General features: G+C 47.9%; 1 protein-coding gene across 4 annotated transcripts in view; it reads right to left on the bottom strand.

Moving 5' to 3' along the window:
* CAMTA1 (calmodulin binding transcription activator 1) overlaps nt 1-23,239 on the bottom strand; it is a 361,470-nt gene that overhangs the window by 76,950 nt on the left and 261,281 nt on the right. For all 4 annotated transcript variants that reach the window (XM_014952061.1, XM_014952063.1, XM_014952062.1 and 1 more), the window contains exon 6: nt 6,690-6,843. In XM_014952061.1, the coding sequence (XP_014807547.1) occupies nt 6,690-6,843 (154 nt within the window). The remainder of the gene's footprint in view (nt 1-6,689; nt 6,844-23,239) is intronic.

The raw sequence follows: 23,239 nt of genomic DNA, 5'->3' as shown, positions 1-23,239 counted from the left end.
CAGACACACGGACATTTATCATTTATCATTAAACATCCCGGTGGAAGTGCCAGCAGAAGAGGGCTGGCATCTTCATATCTGCTCCTCCGGCACCGAGTCCGACAGTTACTACAGCTGAAAGCTGAGGGGAGATAAAATACTGAGGAAGAACAGCAAATAGAGGCTCGTTTGGCTACGGCACCCTCGGAGAGGGTCTGCAATTGCTGCATCTGGTTTAATATCCAGCTTTTGGGGGGGACAGGAAACTATTTGGTTTACCTTTCCTCAAGCTAAAGTCCATTTCTACCAGCAGTCCGGTTCCTTACTACCAACGCTCCATTTCAGAGAGTGGGATTGTTTCACTGTGGCATCTCCGAATGCAGCTGAAAGACTGCCCGAAGCACCAGGGGAAAAAGGGCTACTAATTTTGTTGTTTTGGCCAAGTGGAACTTCCTACAGGAGGTAAACCCACGTCTCCTATGAAGTCACCCTCAGTTGCCCAAGGAGAGGCACGGGAACAAGCTCCTCTGGGGACAACGGCCACCACAGATCCAAGAGGGAGAGGAAAGGTGCAGTTCTCACACGTAAAAGTGTTTCAAGCAGCAGAACTGCAGTAACGAGGGGTAAGGGATGCCCTCATCCCTTCTCTTGGTGAGATGATGCAAAACGAAACAGTGGCTGATCCTGGCCACGTGACTGATGGAAACAGGGGAACTCAAAGTCCTGGTGGCCAGTGGGACATAAGAACCTACTGTCGTGTTTTCTTTCTAATGAAAAACCCACAGCCAATTCCAGTAACATGTAAGCACTATTCCAGCAAAAGTGAACATCCACATTACTAAAACCAAACTCTTTTAAAGAATCTAAGTTACTTTCTTTACGTGGAGGTCAGCTCCATGAAGCTGGCAAGCTTTAGTGTCCATTGAGTGTCACTTCATAGATCTGACAAACCCGCTGGGGTATGGTAAGAATCATCCCATGTAGCATTTTGGTACAACTGATCTTTTAAGATTAAATAAAATAAAATAAAAAAAACCAACCTTAAATACAATTACTGAAATTGAATAGAAATTTAAGTCAAGATAAAAACACCCAACACCACAATTCTTCAAACCATATTAATGCCCATTACTGCTACCTAAACTTCATTCTGTTCTACGAGCACGCAATACCCCCTCCAGTTGTGACCACGCTGAGTTTGAGGTCACCTCCAGGAACCCCAGATCATTTCATGGCACAGACAGAAGAGAGAGAATTGGTGACTCCAGGGAGAGGCAAGAGCTGCCCAAAGGTACCAGGTCTGGTGGGTGCCACGTGAACCCCCCGTTTCCCCGTCTGTGTGGAGGCAGCACGAGCAGCAGCAATCAGTTTCCAAGCAGCAGAGGAATGAAAAAGGCTTTTTTCCAAAAGAAAGATAGCTCTTAATTATAGTGGACCTGAAACAAAGATTGCAACGTAGCACCAGCTGTGAGCCTGTAACTCATGCTTTGCCAGCTGAAGGATGAGAAAGCCAAAAGGGGATGATTTGGAGAAACCCCCAACATGAGCTGGCCCAAATTTGCTGATCATATGGAGTTTATATACAGAATTCTGCTGTGCTGGATTCTGCCACTGCATTTTGCTCTTACCACCAGATGCCTCTAAGGACATCTGCTAATCTGTTCAGAGAGATCTCAAAGCTAGACTATAACGGGGCAACAAGGAGGGAGGGCAGGGGAAAGCAATGCCAAATTGAAGCCCATTCTTCATACCAGGCATCCTGAAATGACTTACAGGTGCCTCAGACAACATTCCCCCGGAATTTTCATCTATTATTGCTATTCATTTTCAGCACAAATGTCCCGAAAGGTTGCATTCATACAGAAGCAACGCACATGATGATCCTGTTGGTTCAGACAACCCGTCAGGATTGTCACAGGTCTGCCATCGGAGCAGGATGTTCTGCAGAGGGTTTACAGCCCTCCCTGTGCTCCTGTGACCACGGACCATCATCCTGCTGGGGGCCATGAACAGCGTGTCCAACCCCCCCAGGCTTGTCTGCTTCAGTCCCAAGGACTGAGGTCTGACGAGTCCAGACAGGACAATCAGGACACCATGGATGTCCCAGCGTGAAGGCAGGTGACAAATGTATCAGAACGAAAATGCAAAGCCATGAAAACTGAAGTCAGGCTGATTAATTAATTATTTATAGTCTCAACTCCATTGGAGACATTGGAAAAAAACCCCAAATCCTCAGAGCATCAGCAGTGAGTATTTACCTTTCGTGGATGTTCAGATGGGTTAATTTCAGTCTCTTAATTAGTTCACAGACCAGCTACGTTAGAATAAGTTAATGGCCTTTCCATAGAGCTCTCAGATCTGTATGGCCACCCCGGAAAGGTCGTTTTTCACCCATAACCACCAGCACAAGCACAGCATTAAGAAAAACCACCTCAGAAGCCAACCAGGCAGAGGTCTTCTCCAAGTCCAGGACAGGAGCCACCTCTCAGCAGTCCAGACCCCCATGTCCTGCTCTGCTCAGGGAGGGGACACAGTCTGGTACCCGGTGCCTGCTGAAGCCTGGGCTGACTTTGGGGTGATGCCTCAGGGGAGGGAGAGGGAGTTGAGTGAATTATGGATGCAAGAAATGTGAGCAAACTCCCTGCTCGCCCTGGTCAGGGTCTCTCTGCATTTCAGGAAAAACAGTTTGATGTATCTGTCTGGCTCGGGCTCTCGGAGCGGTTCCTCTCTCCCTGCCAGCCATCTGCCACATCACTTTGAGTTCTCCAGGCACACACGGCCAAGAGAACACACTCCCAGCCCTTGGCTGCCACAACACCGACTCTCTGCTACCCTACATTCACAGATAAAAGCTTTGAGACCTGACAGAGGTCAACAGCTTGAGTACCCAACTCCAGTCTAGGCTGAGGAGGACTTAAACAAACAGCACTTCTTCTCAGCGAGCCAAGAACTGGGTGCTGTCATGAGCTGCTGACCAGGGGGAGGATCTTCCCTGAAGGTTAAAACCAGTATCAATTTCTTCCAATTCTGAATTACATCAATGGTCTGAAACAGGAGGCAAAACCCTCCTGCAGGTACAGCATTTGGCCTCGGACCTCCATGCACACCCTGACTGAGGTCTGACGAGTCCAGACAGGACAATCAGGACACCATGGATGTCCCAGCGTGAAGGCAGGTGACAAATGTATCAGAACGAAAATGCAAAGCCATGAAAACTGAAGTCAGGCTGATTAATTAATTATTTATAGTCTCAACTCCATTGGAGACATTGGAAAAAAACCCCAAATCCTCAGAGCATCAGCAGTGAGTATTTACCTTTCGTGGATGTTCAGATGGGTTAATTTCAGTCTCTTAATTAGTTCACAGACCAGCTACGTTAGAATAAGTTAATGGCCTTTCCATAGAGCTCTCAGATCTGTATGGCCACCCCGGAAAGGTCGTTTTTCACCCATAACCACCAGCACAAGCACAGCATTAAGAAAAACCACCTCAGAAGCCAACCAGGCAGAGGTCTTCTCCAAGTCCAGGACAGGAGCCACCTCTCAGCAGTCCAGACCCCCATGTCCTGCTCTGCTCAGGGAGGGGACACAGTCTGGTACCCGGTGCCTGCTGAAGCCTGGGCTGACTTTGGGGTGATGCCTCAGGGGAGGGAGAGGGAGTTGAGTGAATTATGGATGCAAGAAATGTGAGCAAACTCCCTGCTCGCCCTGGTCAGGGTCTCTCTGCATTTCAGGAAAAACAGTTTGATGTATCTGTCTGGCTCGGGCTCTCGGAGCGGTTCCTCTCTCCCTGCCAGCCATCTGCCACATCACTTTGAGTTCTCCAGGCACACACGGCCAAGAGAACACACTCCCAGCCCTTGGCTGCCACAACACCGACTCTCTGCTACCCTACATTCACAGATAAAAGCTTTGAGACCTGACAGAGGTCAACAGCTTGAGTACCCGACTCCGGTCTAGGCTGAGGAGGACTTAAACAAACAGCACTTCTTCTCAGCGAGCCAAGAACTGGGTGCTGTCATGAGCTGCTGACCAGGGGGAGGATCTTCCCTGAAGGTTAAAACCAGTATCAATTTCTTCCAATTCTGAATTACATCAATGGTCTGAAACAGGAGGCAAAACCCTCCTGCAGGTACAGCATTTGGCCTCGGACCTCCATGCACACCCTGGATGGATCACCACTAACTTGTCCTAAGCGCGAAATTCTTATGGAAACTGGCAACCAAGGAAACACTGGATGGATCACCACTAACTTGTCCTAAGCACAAAATTCTTATGAAAACTGGCAACCAAGGAAACAAAAAAAAGAATCAACAAAAACCTCACGCAGCTTCCAAGTCCAGAGGAATAAAACCAGATGAACCGCAACGTGGAACAGGTGAAAGGGTGAGGCTGTCACCAGCGACACGAGGCTTTGATTAAGTCATTGACAAACCTGCTTTAGGGCAGAGACATTTGGAAACATCAGGCAATCAAACTGTGAAGCCTGTGAAAGAATGTGATTAATGCAAAAATGTGATGAAACTAATGTGCTTGGCTCCAGGATTTCATGGCACACCCAATACTGGAACCAAATCTGATGGCTTCTTGGCGAGCGGTGCCCCAGCACGGTTATCTGTGTCCTCTGTTTTCTAGGTCTGATCAGAATCTAAAGCTTTTATTTTAGCTACATTTCTAAGGATGCGTTGCCCAGGATATGTACCCATAAACAGAGACGTGTACATGCATATATACTCTGAATAATTGCGCAGAATCTCACTCTTCCCTCCTGAGACATAAAAGAGCCAAGTGTTATTAAATTTACGGCGAGTTCGTTGTAGTTTTTACATAATTCTCTCGATGCACTGCAGATTTTTTTAACAGCCTGCCACTTCCTCTCCTGTTTAACGTCGAGGTACTCGTCCAGTCTCAGCTACACCTTCAACATCTTGGGTTTCTGTCTAAGGTTATCAGTCCCAGGGGCAATATTCTGTTTAGCACATGCGTCATTTTTCTCTCTTCTCTTCTGCCCTCCAGCTTTGCGTGGGAAATAAACACAGGGGTCTGCAGAGCTCAGGAAGCAATAAAGGAGCGGAGCAAACCCAGATGGGGTCAGCACGAGGCTGATCTTTCACCCGTGGTTGAGCCACATCATCATGTACTTCTTGGCTGTGACCTCTAATTACGGGAAGTCGGGCAGGACACCAGCATCCCACCGGGAGCAGAGGTGAAGGGGGAAAAGCAGACCTGGTGTTTGGTGACTCGGATGGAAGCACCTCCATGGGGGATGGTGGCTGCTGCAGTTAATTTTCTCTTGCTCACAGACCCACCTTATGCCTCGTCTTTCTGCCCTTGCAAAAAAGATGTTTGTGTGCGCGTTGGGACATGGTCTCCTGAGGAAGATGTACAATATAACTGTGGTGTGAAAGAAAACACACTCCGGGGTGGGCACAGAGAACCCCACAGAGCTGCCTGTTTGCAGACAAACCCCCCCAGCAGCCCTGCAGACCTTCTGGGTGTCCTGGTTTGAGGTAAAACAGAACTAATTTTCTGTTCAGTAATTTTACTTTTTTAGCTGGGCCTATTCTGACTAACTAAACTCTGAAATTAACAGCATATTGTTCAGAAAACTGTTCACTCTCACAGTGATAAGACCTGATTATACCAAGGAATAGTGAGCAGAGAGGCCCCTGCTTGGACTTATTGCTTTAACAACCAAGGTCAGGTAAATTTGTGATTTGCCCCGTTGGAGGGTCGGAAGCAGAAAAGCGTAGAGGGGTCCCACCTGTGGGGAGGAACGGACAGGAGAGGTGACCCAAAACTGACCAACAGGGTATTCCATCCCATCCGCATCATGGTCAGTATAAAAAGCTGAGGGATCAAAGGGTCAACTTTCGTCCTTCAATGGCCGACGTCCAAGGAGGACCCTGTCTGTTCATCTGCCTTTGATCCCCATCCAAGCATTCCTGACTCCAGACCCGGAATCTGGCTCCTGTCCATCACCGAGTCCAGCCTGGGACTTTCCCCTGTGCCTGCTGGTGACGTGATCGTCATCCTGGGAGCTTGATACGGTTTTGTATATACTGTATACATTTTTATTTTATTCTACTTTTCTTTCTTTTCCTTTTTTTTCTTATTTCATTATTTATTTATATTTTCATTAGTTTAGTCTTTTTCTAAACTCATAATTTTTTTTTTATCCCCCTCTTCCTCTCCTCTCTTTTCCTTGGCGGGGGGAGGGAGGGGCCATCTGTCGTTCTGGTTGGTCAATTCGGTCAAAACCACAACACTGGGGGAAACCCACCCTGAAACACCCCGCTCCATGAGCCCACCTGTGAATGACAGCATCCCACCCCGATCCAGCACTGAACTGCACAAACACGGAGTGCCCACGGGGAAACCTTCCTGATGACACTCCAAAGGGTCTCCAAAGCCAGTAGGTGCCAACAAACAGAGTGTGAAAACATAACACCACGGGGATGATTTTTCCCCAGTGTATGGAGGGGATCTTTTTGGGGATACGACCTTCCTGGAGACAGTCTGGACATCTCTCACACTACACATCCCAGATGTTTTGAATAGTGGGAAGAGAGAAAGTGCCTGCAGACCTGAGTTGATTTTGATGGTGACTAATGACTCCTTCGTAGGGAAGGTTGGTGGCAGTGAGAGACGTCCTTTTCTAAATTAACCCTTCGTAAAGCAAAAGAGCAAGAAAGTCCTCCAGATACTCACACATCGGTTTGAGCTGTCCGATGAGCTCCTCTTTTGTCCACTTTGCCCATTCCTTCTTGTCTGTGTTGATGGAGCAGAGGATGGGGCCGCAGGGTTTCCCGCAGTCCTCGATGGCGGGGACGTTCAGGTAGTGCACCAGGACGATGTCTGGGTTCTGTGGGGAGAGCAGAGCAGAGGTTATGTGTTTGGACCTCTTCCCTCGCTCAGGTCTCTGCATTTACCTTACTAATTGAAACCATGATGGAAAGCACCATAATGAGATGCCAGGAGGTACCAGATTTCCCCATTGGCGGGGACGTTCAGGTAGTGCACCAGGACAATGTCTGGGTTCTGCGGGGAGAGCAGAGCAGAGGTTACGTGGTTGGACCTCTTCCCTCGCTCAGGTCTCTGGTGACCTTAGTTTACCTTACTAATTGAAACTGTGATGGAAAGCACCATAATGAGATACCAGGAGGTACCAGATTTCCCCAGGATCGGAGCCATTCTTTAGAAGTGTTGCCAAAAACAGAGGTGTGGGAGCCACCTCCAGACCCTTCACTGTCCCAGCTCCTGTGTGAGCCCAGGGGAGAAGTCTTTTCTCCAGCCCATACAACACCCAATACTTGCAAAAGTCCTGCCGACACCAGTCGTGACAAACACCAGGTAATTTGCTTTGGTTTAGCAGACCTACAGTCTGTCCGTTTCATCAGTTCTGGTCCACGTGGGGCTATTTCAAATCTATGGAAATTCAGTTGAGAACACGAGTGACAGCGGTGCTCTCCGTACGGGGGCAGAAAGAGGGAGGGAAGGGCCAAGGAGTCTCACAAACAGCATTAACTGAGTGCCCCATCAAGACAAACCCGAAATTTTTTGGCTTTGGAAGGTCTTGCAGCTCTGTGATGACAGCAGTGAACGGCGGCAGGTCAGGAGTAGGCTATTTCAAATCTATGGAAATTCAGTTGAGAACACGAGTGACAGCGGTGCTCTCCGTACGGGGGCAGAAAGAGGGAGGGAAGGGCCAAGGAGTCTCACAAACAGCATTAACTGAGTGCCCCATCAAGACAAACCCGAAATTTTTTGGCTTTGGAAGGTCTTGCAGCTCTGTGATGACAGCAGTGAACGGCGGCAGGTCAGGAGTGGAGGGGACCATGTCCTCTCCAGACCTGCCATGGGGTGTTCCCTCCATGGGGATGTCCCACGCTGCCCCCTCTCCCCAGACACCTCCTTGGGGCCGAGAGGGGACATCATCCAGTGATGCAGGCACCTGGGGAGCACCTGGAGCCCACTCCCTGCGAGGGAATGAATGACCTGAACTGCAGAGACAGAAACAACCCCCCCAGTTTCCCAGCAGCATCACCCAGGGAGAGGGTACAAGACGCAATAACCAGATCGAGAAGCTGATTTCTTTCCCTGAAGTCATTTACTCCTAAGTTCACAAACTTTAATGACTGCTTTGGAATTATTTATAAAAATAAATAGGATAATGGTGTAATTAAAACCCTAATGTTTCATTAATGCTGTTAGAGCCCTGTTCTGAGTGGGAGAGGGAACAGAAGCCATCATTTCCTTGCAAAGGTTGTGCTAATGGGAGCATTTGCGTATGAAGTCTGCAGAGTGGGAGCAGCACGAGGACACCCGCACCGAGGACACACCAGGGGAATTTAACTTCTGATGGGGCAAACACAGCATGGAGATGATGGACAGCATGCTGGGCAGCTGCTGGAGCTCAGGGTTGACCCTCCACCCCACGTGCGGGGAGCATCCTGCAGGTCCCCAAGGTGAGGGGACACCTGGTAGCATCCCCCCTGCTCCCAGAGGCTTTCCAAGAGGATGCTGGCAGCTGAAATGCCACCCCTCCACATGGTGACCACCACCAGCAGCACGGCCAGCCCAGCAGCCCACTGAGCCTGCCCACCCTCCCTCTGCATCCCCTGCACCCCGGTACCCAGCAGGGCTCCTGGATCCAGACACATCCCTCCATCTGGAGGAGAAGCTCTGCTGTAAGTTAGGAAGACATGCAAGCAGGGACTTGCAGTTTTCCCCCCCTCTACTGATGAAAGTTCCAAGCACGGGGTTTTCAGTGGAGATTCTGTGATTCAGCCAGACTGCAGTATCAAATTCTTGCAGCCTGCGTTAAAAAAAAGAGTTGCATCGCACAGGGAAGAGGAAAAGAAACCTGGTAAGGAACTGCTAACATCTCATTTCAGAGCAGTTTTGGAAAATGCTACAGCAAAGAAAACTGATGGCTATTCTATTCTCGAGATTCTCCTGGAGACAGGCAATTTTATGTTCAATTTTTACACATTCAACACCTCCCATTTCACGGGGCACATCTGCCCCGGATGGGAGACAGCCACGGAAGGACACATCTCTCCTTCCACACCGCAGGGCAAATCCTCAGGGCAAAACAGAGCCACTTTTTTGATTCAGTCTTCCCATTTTATCCCATGAAGGTGACAGAGGTGACAGCGGGGGCTCCCAGGAACAGAGGGGACAGCTGAGACACGTCCAACAGGAGGGGACAGGGCTGCTCCGGACTGGGGAAGAGACAGAGGAGAGGTCTGGAAACACTATGGTCCTCATACATAATTCAGAAAAGATTCAGATAATAAAAATGATTACCTATACACCCAAATAGTCTTCATCAGCTAATTTAACGTAATTAGTGATTTAGATGATGAAGTAATAAAAAGTAATACGCTTCAGGAATTTCGTGTAAAGACCTCTTGCTCTCAGAAGTTTCAAAGAGGAGAGCAAGGACAGGCTGCCACCACAGCCCTGGGCGACTTGGTAGTTCTGCTTCTTCCTTCCTTTGAGATAAACTGTATTTTCTGCAGCCTGAGAGTGTCCGTTTGTCACCAGGAAAGTCAGGATGATGGGGATCCCTGGCTGCGCTGCAGCAGAAGACAGTGGACCTCAGCAGCGGGTTGGCATTGGAACGTATGCTTTATATATACAAAAGCATATCAAATAAACACAAAACCAGCAGGTTTGTTCCTTACATCTACGTGTAAAAGCTGACCTCAGATCGGCAAGCCTCATGAACACCAGCCCACCCAGTGAACTGAAGTGTTCTGACACAAACTAAGGGAATACGTATGTTTTGGAATACTCCATATCAGCAGCAAATCACTGTTCCTTTGAGAAGGCCTACCAGCAGAACCAGAGAGATGCAAAAGACTAAAAGTTACAAATGGAACCTACCAGCAGAACCAGAGAGATGCAAAAGACCAAAAAGAAAAATTACAAATGGGACTTCAGGCATGAAGAGAAAGATCTGGGGGTCCTGGTAGACACCAAAATGACAATGAGCAAGCAGTGTGCTCTTGTGGCCAAGAGGCCAACGGGATCCTGGGCTGCGTAGGGAAGAGTGTGGCCAGTAGGTCGAGGGAAGTCATTCTCCCCCTCTGCTCTGCACTGGGGAGGCCACAACTGGAATCCTGCGTCCAGTTCTGGGCTCCCCAGTTCAAGAGGGACAGGGAACTACTGGAAAGAGTCCAAGGAAGGGCAATGAAGACGATTCAAGGATCGGAGCATCTCCCTGATGAAGAAACGCTGAGAGAGCTGGGACTCGTTAGTCTGGAGAAGAGAAGGCTGAGGGGAGACCTTACCAATGCCTATAAGTACCTAGAGGGTGGGCGACTCCTTCCAGTGGTTCCCAGTGAGAGGATGAGGGGCAACGGGCACAAGTTGGAACATAAGAGGTTCCACTCAAATGTGAGAAAAAACTTCTTCACGGTGAGGGTGACAGAGCCCTGGAACAGGCTGCCCAGGGAGGGTGTGGAGTCCCTTTCTTTGGAGATTTTCAAGACCCACCTGGATGCCATCCATGCTCTACCTCTAGTAACATGCTCTAGCTCTAGGCAATCCTGCTTCAGCAGGGGGGTTGGACTGGATGATCTCTATGGTCCCTTCCAACTCTAAAAATTCAGTGAAATTCCACATGGGAAATGTGCCAGGACAGTGACCGTGCCATACTCCCTGTAGGGTGCCCTGGGCCGGGCTGTAGATGGCTTTGGAAAGGTGCCCCTCAGAAAACAGCCCCTAATTCCAGTGCCCAGAGCCCCTGTGGAGCTGCTCTGCTTCCCAGGTGTCCCAGCCATCCATCCCTGACCCGGGACATGGCACCAGGTGCACCCAGTTCCCCCACAGCAGAGTATCCTTAAAGGTGGTGGAGAGACTTGCTCCAGTATCCCTGGTGTGTAGGGTTAAGTGGGAGATGGTGCAAGAAGTGGTTTAAAAAAAAAACAACAAACAAACAACCCCAACACAAAAAGCTGTTAGTTTTGATAAAGAAAAATGCAGCTGCAACATCTGTCTGACTCTTGTTTGCAGCTTCATCAGCACTAAGTGGTCAATAAATCAGACTGGCATGGCGTTACGTTTCTTCTGTGGCTTAACCATTAATCTAGTGCCAGTTCTCATGAAAAATGAAGGAGAAAGCCTATGTGATAGTGAAAAGTGTATACATTACCCAGAAAGTAATAATAGCACATAATGGCGCTGCAGACCTCCCTCCCTCCCGGCGCGATTGCCGGAGCAGCGACGCAGCCTCCCCGTGACACCCACTACACGCTATTTAAATTAACCAAGTAAATCAGCCATTGTTTGTTCCACCAGCCCACTCCGTGTTGTATTTTTCACATTAGCAGAAACACAAAGCCGAGAGGGAGCCGGGGCTGCTCCAGCTCCACCGTTCTGCAGGCAGGGAGGGCAGGAAGGCAGGGAGAAGCTGGGGCAGCCTGGAAGGGACGGATGAAGAACGGGCAGGAACCACCAACATCACGAGGGAAACCTTCCTCATCTCAGCAACCACCATCTGCTTCCTCCTCACTGCCCAAGGGGAAGTCACCCTTCTCAAGGCAGCGCAGAATAATCACAAAAACCCTCTCCCTTCCTCCTGTCCCCATCCCAAAACATGCTCTTTGTGCTTTGTGGTTTTGGTTGGTTTTTTTTTTTAAAAGCAAAAATCAAAGCCATTCCTGGCCAGCTTTCAGCTGCTCTTCAGCTGCTCAGCAATGGCAAACCAGCTCAAGGCTAATTCTCCCTGGCAGGGGCTCCCAAATCACCAATGACCCCAGCTGAAGATATTTTATTTGGGAAAATACCTCCAAGCTGAAAGTTTTGCATTTGTACTCCCTGCCACAAGGGTGAAAGGAAACAAATCACGGTCAGGGATGCCGAGCATTGGTGAATTTAATCCCAGCCACCCTGCAAGGAAATCACCCCCAAATCCAGCCCTGGGTCCCCAGGGGCAGAGCCACCAGCTCCGCTGTGGGTCCCGTCGCCCCGGCCATCACTGACACCCATGTTATTCCTGCTGCATCGAGCTTGCAAAGTACTGATTGTTATTAAAAATATGGAAGTTGAAACCAGCTTTTACCAGATCTAATGGCTAAACCACCAAGGAAATCACCCCCAAATCCAGCCCTGGGGTCCCGGGGGCAGAGCCGCCAGTTCCGCTGTGGGTCCTGTTGCCCCGGCCATCGCTGACACCCCCGTTATTCCTGCTGTGTCGAGCTTGCAAAGTACTGATTGTTATTAAAAATATGGAAGGTGAAACCAGCCTTTACCAGACCTAATGGCTAAACCATGAGGCAAAAGGGCAGGAGGAGCAGAGGAGCATGATGGGGGGATGCCCTGTGCCCCCCTCCCTCCCCGGTCACCCCCAAAATGATAAAAGAGTTTTTTTTCTGTTCTGACAGCTTTTAATTCAAGAGGTTTACTTGGTATTCCTCAAGCCGTCCAAAAGGCTAAAAATGAATCTCAGATTTCTGGGACCGTAACACACATCCATCGCTGTGGGGTGACGGGATTAACTCCCAACAGACTGTCACACAGAAAAGGATAATACAAAGAGGTTTCTGCAGTTTTTGAGAGGCTGCCGTTACGTGGTGCTCCAGCACCCACAGGGAACTGGGGACAGGTACTGGGAGTATCTATCTATAATCTATGTAATACCTGAAAACCAAACCAAGGAATGAAACCACCCCAAGACACACGGAGGTGTGGACAACAGACCCTGCTACAAACAGCAGAAGATCCCACCTGGAGGGTTTCCTCTGGATTTCCAATGGTTTGAGAGTGGAGCCTGGGACAGCAGAAGTACAAGGCACAAATACACAACACAGACACAGAAGTGACAGGATTTTTTTTCTTTTTCCTTTCCAGAAACTAAATGCTACCTTGACAGCAGAAGTACAAGGCACAAATACACAATACAGACACAGAAGTGACAGGATTTTTTTTTTTTTTCCCCCCTCCTTTCTGGAAACTAAATGCTAACTCGGATTTCCAATGGTTTGAGAGTGGAGCCTGGGACAGCAGAAGTACAAGGCACAAATACACAACACAGACACAGAAGTGACAGGATTTTTTTTCTTTTTCCTTTCCAGAAACTAAATGCTACCTTTGGACATGATTACTGGTTTGAATCCCAGCAATTTGTTTATCCTTGAACTAATTCCTAATTGAGGTCGCGCTATGGAAGGCAACCTGGTGGCTGAGGTATCTGAATACATTAATCTTTCACACTAATAGCATAAACTAAAAAAAAATAAATCTAACATTGACTTTAAATACACAACCCATTGCCTTAAGTTATCTTGAGGTGGGCATTAATTAGGGAGAATGAGCCAATTAACAGAGGCGTAGGTCGTGGAGTCCCCTTCTTTGGAGATTTTCAAGACTCCCCTGGATGCCATCCTGAGTAACATGCTCTAGCTCTAGGCAATCCTGCTTCAGCAGGGGAGTTGGACTAGATGATCTCTATGGTCCCTTCCAACTCTAAAAATTCAGTGAAATTCAGTAGCACAGCCCTGGCACCCAGGAGCTGATGCACTGGGCAGAGAAGGGACCAGACAGAGGCAGAAGAAGAACTTGGGCTGTGGAGTGGGACCCTGTGCTGGGAAATCCCATGCAGCTCCTTGCTTGGAGCTGCCCCAGGAACCAAGCAGAGCCCCCGTCCAGGGAAAAAGCCAGGAGACCTCTCACTGTGCTTTGTTTTGGGGTGAGCCTGGCAGCAACCCCCTGGGGACCCCAAGAGCAGCATCCACATAGCGCACGCAGCAAAGTAGGAGAGCCTTAATAGAGAGCAAACACCAACCACTTACTAAAACATCACCAAATGTGAGATATTTGAAGGTATTTTATATATGAAGAGCTGCCTCTGAATAGCCCTGGGAATCATGTTTATTTAAGGTGTGCTTTGAAAGATACAGCATTGTAATTTCTGGCCTCTAAAAGTTCCAAAAAGAAATTGATTTCCGAATTGCTTATTATTTTTCATAGCAGTGCCTCTCGTGCCAGTGGAAGGTATAACAGAAGGAGGATACCGCACAACTAGAAGCAAAATAAAACAAAAGGCACTTCTCTCTCTCTCTCACGCAGGTATTATTCTTCCCGACAACGGAAATCTCTTTTCATCGGTGTCACCGCTCCCAGCTGGAAGCTTTAACTTCCCCGGGCAGCTGACAGGGACAAGATAATTCTGCCGTGAGCCAGGACTGCTTTTGTTTATCTGGAAACACCCGGCAGGACTGATGCAGGATTCCTGTGTCCTGGCCTGGGGATGGATGCGCAGTGGGGAGATCTGCCACCCCCGGTATTGCCATGGAGCCATGGACCCACCAGAGACACGAGGGGAATCTCTGGGAAGGGCCAGGAGACCCAAGTCCCCAGCACCCAGACTTCAGCTCTCTTGGAGATATTATTGCTTAACACACACCCTGCTCATGAAAATCACATAATAATGGCACCGGATGGGTTTCACCCCGCTGCCGCATCTAGTATCGATTGCCTTTTAAAGGAGACAAATTTGCCATGGAAATCACCGGAGCATCTCCTCCTCCTTTCTCTCACTTGCTCTCTCCAGTTGTCCAGGGTTTTACAACTCATTCTGCAAAAGCCTTGAGGTTCTTCAAACAATGACTGTGAGGGCAAAACAAAGGTTTCTTTGGGTTTGAATTCCTCCTATGAGGTGCTCTTCCTGACAAACGAGGCTTCTTATAGACATAAGTTTCTTGCTGTACTGTGCATATACTGCTACTCCAACTCTCCACCTTTGAAGACTGACACTTAAACAACATCCCTCAATGTTTTCTGGTATTTTGCAACCATTTCCAGAGTAGCGTAACTTCTCCTGCACGTGAAGTGCTGCAGAGGAGCCAATCAAAGACATCTTACCTTTCAGTGTCCTACCCTTGAATTGCACACTTTTCATTTTCAGAACATCTCAAATAATTTGCTAACCAATACAGACAAAGTTATATACCAGGATTACTTGATTTAATAGCAACCACCAGCTCTTTCTAGGGTTAAGCAAAGCAAAAGCTCGATAGCACAAAGCATCATTTTGGAACCTCGTGGCCACCCGAGCTGCAGGGCTCTGTCCTGAAGTTCCGATAATAGTTCAAACCACCTTACACCATCCAGGCAAAAACAAAGCTGTGACAAATTAGCACATCCAAACCCAAATATTGAGGTGCTGAATAAACAGCGACAGCCTCTCTGACTGTAACTCTAAAGATTTGCTATGGCATTCAGACTGTTTTTCCCAACAAGTGTGAGCCAGAGATGCCTCAGCTGACATTTATGAGGACTTCTTTTCTTCACTCTAAAGCACAGAATCTCCTCTCCCTCTTTCTGTTTTTATCGCAACCTTTACATGGGAATTCTGTCATTGCATTTCAAACAGGCTCAGAGAGAGCTCAGCTCAAAACACTTCCATCTTCATCACCTTCCAGAAATGCCAGCATTATAAAGCGTGCCCCAAGTGGCTTCTATCCTTTCCCAGCTCACCCAAGCCAGAGATGCAACAATAGCTGGTCTGAAATAAGAAGAAATTTTCATTTCAAAGCTCCGCTGACATTCACCAAGTGCTTTCAAAGTTTCTATCAACAGAATGCACTGCTTCAAATCCTGGCTTGAATGCAGATGGTGCAAATTTTCTCTCTCATGTGCTGATGGCCTAGTTTGCCTCAATAACACTATTAACTTTTAAATATTAATGCATTTCTGTGAATTAAGAACAGTTCAACGTGTACCTGAAGATACCTCCACTTTTTATTTTTTAATTGGTATTGTCGTAGGTGGACCAAGCAACAGGAAGCTGACATTTCCAAATACCAAACAAGAAAACCCCAAGAGAACGTACCCAGAGCTCGCAATCAGCTTTCCCTCCAGAGACACGCTGTCCCTCAGCGCTGCTCCTGAAGCTTCATCAACCTCTAAGCTATTTTTATATTATGTAAATGCGTTAAAATCATTTGGAAGCTGATTGCCCCTCAAAAACGTGCGTTTTCCCCACGGCAGCAGGTGAGTGCCGGGATGCAGGAGGGGAGGATGCAGGACAGAGGGTGCATCCAAGGGTTTGCAGGAGTGTGAGATGGAGAAGACCAGCACCTCGGTGGTTCACAGGGGGCTGAGGACTCCAAGCCCCGCACAACCCACCCGTGACAACCAGAAAAGGCTCTTTCTACAGCACTGGAAGGTGATGGCAGCTCCTGCAGCATCCAGGGGCTGGTGTTGTGGTTCCCATGGCCAGCAGCCAGGAGGGTGCAGGACACCCCAGGACCACTCCTGAGGCAGGATGGGCTCCTCGTACAGCCCGTGCTCAGCTGTTATGTGCCTGCTATTATTTCTGGCTGTTATCTGGACCAGGGAATGGCTTTGACAAGTCTGATGGGACGTGCTGCCCTTCCCTGAGTGGGACACAGCACACACCAGCCCCTTCCCCATCCCACAGGTCTGCACCCCACAGGCAGGGCCATGGGGCTCCCGCTGCTGGGGAGGGGTACACATGGATACAGACCTTGGTGCCTGCCTGGAGGAGCAGGAGAGAAATACCATTCAATGCTCCACACAGCCTATATGATACATGGTAAGCCAACAAGTCCTTTTAATTTTTACTCTTTGCTCTGGCTCTGAGCTCTCTGTCATTAACAGCTTCTTTAAATTTGTTACTTTTGATATCAGGGATTCCCAGGGGACAAACATCAATAATGTTCAGAACACTTTTATAATCTTGGCTTTGATAGTCCTGCAACACTTCTGTTCCTATGGCATAACTGTTAGGACACGGCTATACAGCATATAGGTCCTTCATCACAGGGTTTGTTGTGCCTGGATAACCTCTCCAGACAAGAGTAACCCCCAGCGCCAGGGAGTCCAAAGTTCTCCTCAGAATCACAGAATCTTCTAGGTTGGAAGGGACCTTAAAGATCATCTTGTCCAACCATCAACCTAATTTTCACAAAAATAAACACCCACACAACAAACAAAAAGCAACACCATCACTAAACCCTATCTCCCAGCACTACATCAACCCCTCTTTTGAACACCTCCAGGGATGGGGCCTCAACCACCTCCCTGGGCAGCCCATTCCAATGGCTGAGAACCCTTTGGGTGAAAACATTTTTCCCAATATCCAGCCTGAACCTCCCCTGGTGCAACTTGAGGCCATTTCCTCTTGTCCTGTTGCCTGTGACTTGGGAGAAGAGACTGACCCCCACCTCTCTACACCCTCCTTTCAGGGAGTTGGAGAGAGCAAGAAGGTCTCCCCTCAGCCTCCTCAGCTCCCTCAGCCTCTCCTCACAAGACTTCTGCTCCAGACCCCTCACCAGCTTTGTTGCTCTTCTCTGGACCCGCTCCAGCACCTCGATGTCTTTTTTTACGGTAGGGGGCCCAAAACTGGACACACTTCCCATGGTACATATTTTGGAGTCCAACTTTGCGTTGGACATGGTAGGGGGCCCAAAACTGGACACACTACCCGTGGTACATATTTTGGAGTCCAACTTTGTGTTGGATGCGAGGGCTCATGGAGATGCAAGAGTCCAAACTGAGGGTGCACAGGGAGGGCAGCAACAGGGGGGGCTGTCCCCAGAGGCAGTAATGGGCAGGTACCCTGATACCCCAAACTGCAGGGTCAGGCAGGACCCCTCCACTCCCACCACAGCCACTGGTGTTTACTCATCAGGCATCATGTCCTAACGATCAGGGACAGGCAGGACCCCTCCGCTCCCACCACAGCCACTGATGTTTACTCATCAAGCATCGTGTCCTAAAGGTCCACAGCAGGCAGCTGGGAGCACTCAAGGCTGGAAACATTGAATCTTAAAGCAAAAAAACCCAGCATCAGACTTGAATTTCTTCTGAATGGCAAGAAAAAGATTATTAGACACCCTTCTTTCTTCTTCACTATCACTCAGAAGCCTCGAATTTCCCCAGACAGAGGAGATTAACAAACAGAGATTAGCATCTAAGGGCTCCTGCTGCAGGCGGTGTTAGACTGAGCCCAGCTCTCGGGGCCTCCTGTATCTGTATTTCTAGACTCCCAAGTGGATGTCTTTAAATCTTAAAAGGAAAGGTGAACCCCACCAGTGCTGCTCTGCAGCTCAGAGGGGCTTCCCAACCTGCTGGTGAGAGCAGATTTATCTCCTTATCAGACCCTTCCACGCACCCCGAGTCCTTTCTAGCAGTGTAGGTGTTCAGGGGTCTTTTAGGGAGATCCTCTTGTGCCATCTGAAAGTCAGGTTTTGTTTCTCTATTTCATGCACGAGATCAAACACAGGGTGGGCAAACAGCTCTGGTCCGCACTGACACAACTGGGAATTCAGAGGAGCATACGGTCCTTCCTGCCACCTTTTTTACCTCAAAATCAGGTCTCTCTTTCCCAGGCGCCTCTTTTATACACTGAGAGAAGAGAACTGGAGAGTGAGCCTGTCCTGCCCCAGAGCTCCAAGCAGAGTGAGCAGTTCAAAATCAGGTCTCTCTTTCCCAGGCGCCTCTTTTATACACTGAGAGAAGAGAACTGGAGAGTGAGCCCGTCCTGCCCCAGAGCTCTGAGCAGAGCGATCAGCCTGGCTGCTGGCTGGAGATGATATTATTTGTGATGAGGGGAAGGGGGGCTCCAGCCTGGCAAAAATCAAACTGCCCTTCAGCCGAATCCATCGGCCTCAAACCCCCGCGTGGGAGCAGCCCGGTAATTTCCCAGCAGATGACAGCGCCCCGATAACCTCCAAAGCTGTGTTATTTAAGCAGAAGAAGGTGAGCTTTGTTTAGCCCTTGGGCTCAGGCTGAGCGGATGACAGATGCCGACGCTACATCCCATTAGATTTTTAAGTAGTGAGAGCAAATTTATCAGGTGAGCATTTGGAGCCGCGGCACGAGAGAGTTGCCAAGTTCTCCAGTAACTCCATGGCTGTGTCTCACCTCGTCCTCTTGGAGATTCTCCCTGATCTTTTTATTTCACAGTTTGCTCTAACAACAACAGAGAAGTTCTGGCAATGCCTTCTGAAAAATATAACAAATAGCAATGCATCTGCTGCTGTATGCAAAAATTCCTTTTTTTTTTTTTTTTTTTTTTTTTTTTTTTTTTTTTTTTTTTTTTTAAATTTACTCACCGAAAGTGTCTATGAAGTGGAGATATTTTCTAAATTGAGTGCTGCTGCCTGTGCTGTACGCTTACATTAGCAAGAGAAAAGAATGCACAATGCCGACAACACTGTATACATTACAAAGTATGAAAAGGCAGGGAAACTGCTAAATTTCAAAAACAGAGGCAGACTATTACACTCGGCAAGTCATTTTTCATTTTATCCATCAGCTACTTAACCCAGCCACATCCACTGGTATCTTCTGAGAGATACCAAAGAAGCAGCAGTAGCTGGAACATCCAGTGCCAGACACGGGAATAATTAAACTTTAACACAAGTACTTTTAAATTTGTAAATGCTAGGGAAAGCGGGCGCAGATCAAAGGGCTTTTTTTCAGCTTAGGCATCAATGCATCTAAAGAAACATTTAAGAAAAAGGTAACTCCAAGGAATGAGCGGCTTATGGAAAGAGGACTTGAAATCCCAGGAACAGAAATATTCCCAACTATCTAGATTTTCCAAATTTAGTGCTTTTTCATTTTTTTTCTGGCTACACAGAGGAGGAACAGAGACCCTCATCTTACTCTCCTTTACAAAATGATTGACCAGTTTTCCCTTCCTCAGCTGCACATCCCACATCTGGAGCTCCATCATTAGACAACAGTTCTCACACGTAGTTACAACCCTTTCAAGAGCATAAAGAAGTATTAGAATATAATACTATCATTAGTATTATTAATTAGCATTAATAACTAGAAACACCCCCCCTGCAGGTGTGGGACACAGAAGAGAAAGGAAGAGAAGGAAAATGTGATTTGGTGCTGCAGTAAGGAGAGGTGCTGCTTCCCCCACAGTGAAGGATGTTTGCTGCCATGGGCTGCGTGTCCCCAGGGCTGGCCACCAAAGCCCCCCAACCACTTGGGGGGCTCTGAGCAGGGGTGTGCACCCCACCAGGGGTAATTGCTGGGGATCATCAGGTGAGAGTGGCTGCAGCGTTCCTGGCTATTTATCAGCCACGTATATAGGTCACTTTTCATCACGTGGCACCTCCAGAAAAGCTAAAAGCAAGAAAATTGATCTGAGCTTCTCTCGTTGAGCGTCCCACACGTTGCTGCAGATAAGATTATTTTTTTAGAGGAATATTGATGCTCTTCTAAGCCTCCTGCCTGTTTCTGGGCACTCGTGGTAGAGCGCATCTTCTCTTCTGCTCCTGCTCCCTTTCACTGGCACAAACTGGTCCCAGTTCACTACACTCCAGTTTAAAGGTCCAAGTATACCCCTTACATTAACAGACGGAATTAATCAAAAGGCCTTTTGCAGAGTTATCTTCATAGCATGATCTGCCTTGAGCAAATATACAGTGCTGCGCTTGCCCAGAAAATGCCAATATTTAGCATTTTAGCATTTGCACACGTCCTGCACCGTTTTCCTGCCTGGGAACACTTTTTCCACCAGCAAAGGCTGCTTTTTTGAGTCAGAAACCCTGCCCAGATGCCTCCTATTTGCTGCGAGACATGAATGTCCTCTCTCTCCCAGCCACTGATCATTACCCTCTAAGGCTGCAGGGATGGAGACTCACTGCTGACTCAGCAACTGCCTGATCTGGGGTGACTGCACTCGTGCTGCCTCACAAACAGCTCAACAGGAAAGGTTTTCATCTCAGCAGAGACACAGGAGCCATAGAACCTCCAAAGGAGCATACAAAGACAACAACCCTCAGAACCAGCCCAGGTGAGCACACAGAGTCCCAGCAGGGTCTCCTCTGGCTCCAGATGAGGAGAGGACCAAGGACCACAGCATCTCGTTAGGCAGGGAACGTTTGATGATGGAAACCCGTGCGCAGCAGAGGGGACCCTACATCACAGCTAGTTTGGATTTTGACTTTCTCCAGGTTTCCAGATGTTTTGGCGCTACATCAGAAACACTTCACGCAGCTCAGTGTTGCAAGAACCTGGAAAATGGCACAAAAATCTTCCCTCCTGACTCGTGCACACAGTTTGGGAATGACCAGAAGAACTGCCACGCCTAAGGAAATTAAAACCAGATTGTCAGTGTTTGCCAAAAAAACCCAAAGCCTTGCCATACAAAGACTGAGGTACCAGCCAGGGTTCTGGTGGGACAGGTAACGGTCCATTTGGTGACGTGGGGACGGCAACACCAGCAGATCCCAGGGCCTGAAGGCAAGTTCTCAGCAACATCACAAACTCCCTGCTAAGTTGAGTGCGTCGTCAAGTCATTCTTTTTTTATAGATAGAGACACAGGGAAAAAATGAAATCTAAAAAGCATTGTCAACTTGAATGATTTTCCAGGTTCTTGTCACTAAACAACATCATCCCTCAGAGCATAGGAAAGGCAATAAAACCAATAGAACTAATAAAGGAAAACTGTGTGGAGGTTGACAGATCTGGCTGTCCCTGGCATGTGACAGCCTCTTTTACCAAGCAGGCAAATTGAAGCTGCAGCAGCCTTGTCCACGGGATAAGTGAGATCCTGACAAAACCCACACCGACTCCTTAGTTTTTTTTAACAATATTCAGTTCTACTAAAGAAAGGTCCATTTGGAAAGACCACTCAAAAGACTTTGCAGGCTGTATTTGCAGCCGATATAACACTGCTCAATAATTGCTGTTGAACTCCTCACTTCTGCTGAGCACCAGAGCATGGACCAACCCTGTTCTCTAACACCAGGAATTTTTCACTCAGCTAAAAGTGATGCCCCTCACCTTGTTCATGCTGTTTGACCGCGCGTGGAAACCCCAAATTTTTATTTGTAACTGAAATAATCAGGGAAAACCAAACTAAATAGCTGTTCACCGTAAATACAGCGTGGAAGAGCTACAGTTTGAAGTTGTGGACACCAGTGGGATGTCGAGCCCTGTGCTGCTCCTGAGGCCAGAGGTGAGATGCCCGTAGCCCTTTGCTGGATGGATGAGATGGACCCAGGTCTGACCTGGGTCCCACCACCACTTCCCCCTTCCCACCCACATTTCTCTGAACACCAAAACCCTCCAGAAGCTTTAGCTCTTCTCCAGGAAGACTCCCTCAAGCTACACACCAAGAGCCACCACAGTTTGCAGCAAGAGCCTGTCACCAAATTCCCAACTTCATTTATCTAAGAACCTGCTAACATTTCCTCTGCGCACTCACTGAACAAATGCGCTTTTGAAGTCACTTATTTACCAATAAATTACAATGGTCTGAAATCATTAGCAACAAAGTAAATTGTTTTAATTGATCCGAACTTTTTTTTACGACGCGGGAAGTTCGTTTCTGTATAATTGCACTTTCTAACGGACTAAAATAGCAAATTAATCACTCTTGGAGCTTTCAATCTCTAAAATGCTCCTTATTCCAAAAGGCTGCATGGTTGAAATGAGGAATAAATCCACGCTTCCACGACTCGTTCATGTTTGTAACAGACCTTGAACCTGTCTCATGAACCCTGTGAGGGTTCAAGGACTTTTCTACACAAAGGGATGCACCAAGGCAGTGAACCACTGGCTGGTATTTTACATGGGAGGAAGAGAATTTCGAGACGTTCCTATTCTTGCTGCACTATTCCTAAATAATACTCACAGGCTCTTATTTTATTATTTCTTTTAGGGATCAGAGATGATAAAGACTATGCAGATTTAAATAGTTTCATTTGGTATAACCTCAGCCTAACCCAAAGGTGGAGAGGTCCTGAGAATAAATACCCACACCTTGTGCAGCCCCTTTCTGTATGAATAACAGCAGCCTCTGCCCACTAAAGCAAATGAGGTTCGCCGCCATCTCGTAGAAATACATTTTCTATTCAAATTGAGCTGGGGGGGGGAAGGGAGGGAGGGGGTCAGAGGAAACATTCAATTTATGAATAGAGTATAAACGGCATCTTTCAAAATAACAGTTTTAGGCATAGATTAGCTCTCCGTCCTCGTTGCTTCTGATAAGGCTAATCACCGCCCTAAATCAGTGTTTCAGCTGAACCTGACATTGGAAATCACACATAATTATACTGATTAATTTTGCTGAAAACATACAGTGTTTTGCTATAGAAATGTAAACATAATAAGGTGAAAGGGGGGGGATACAAATAGCAAAAGCTGACTGCTGTTCAGAAAAAAAAAAAAACCACCCCACTCAGGTGCAAAAGGCATTTGAGCAACCGCCTTTATTGCAGGAGCAGCTCCAACTCCCCCCTCTGCCCACCCG

This window comes from Calidris pugnax, unplaced genomic scaffold (assembly GCF_001431845.1).
Source record: "Calidris pugnax isolate Ruff unplaced genomic scaffold, ASM143184v1 scaffold161, whole genome shotgun sequence".
Classification (NCBI taxonomy): Eukaryota; Metazoa; Chordata; class Aves; order Charadriiformes; family Scolopacidae; genus Calidris; species Calidris pugnax.
Note: the sequence above shows the minus strand (reverse complement) of the source record. Positions and strands in the feature narration are given on the sequence as shown.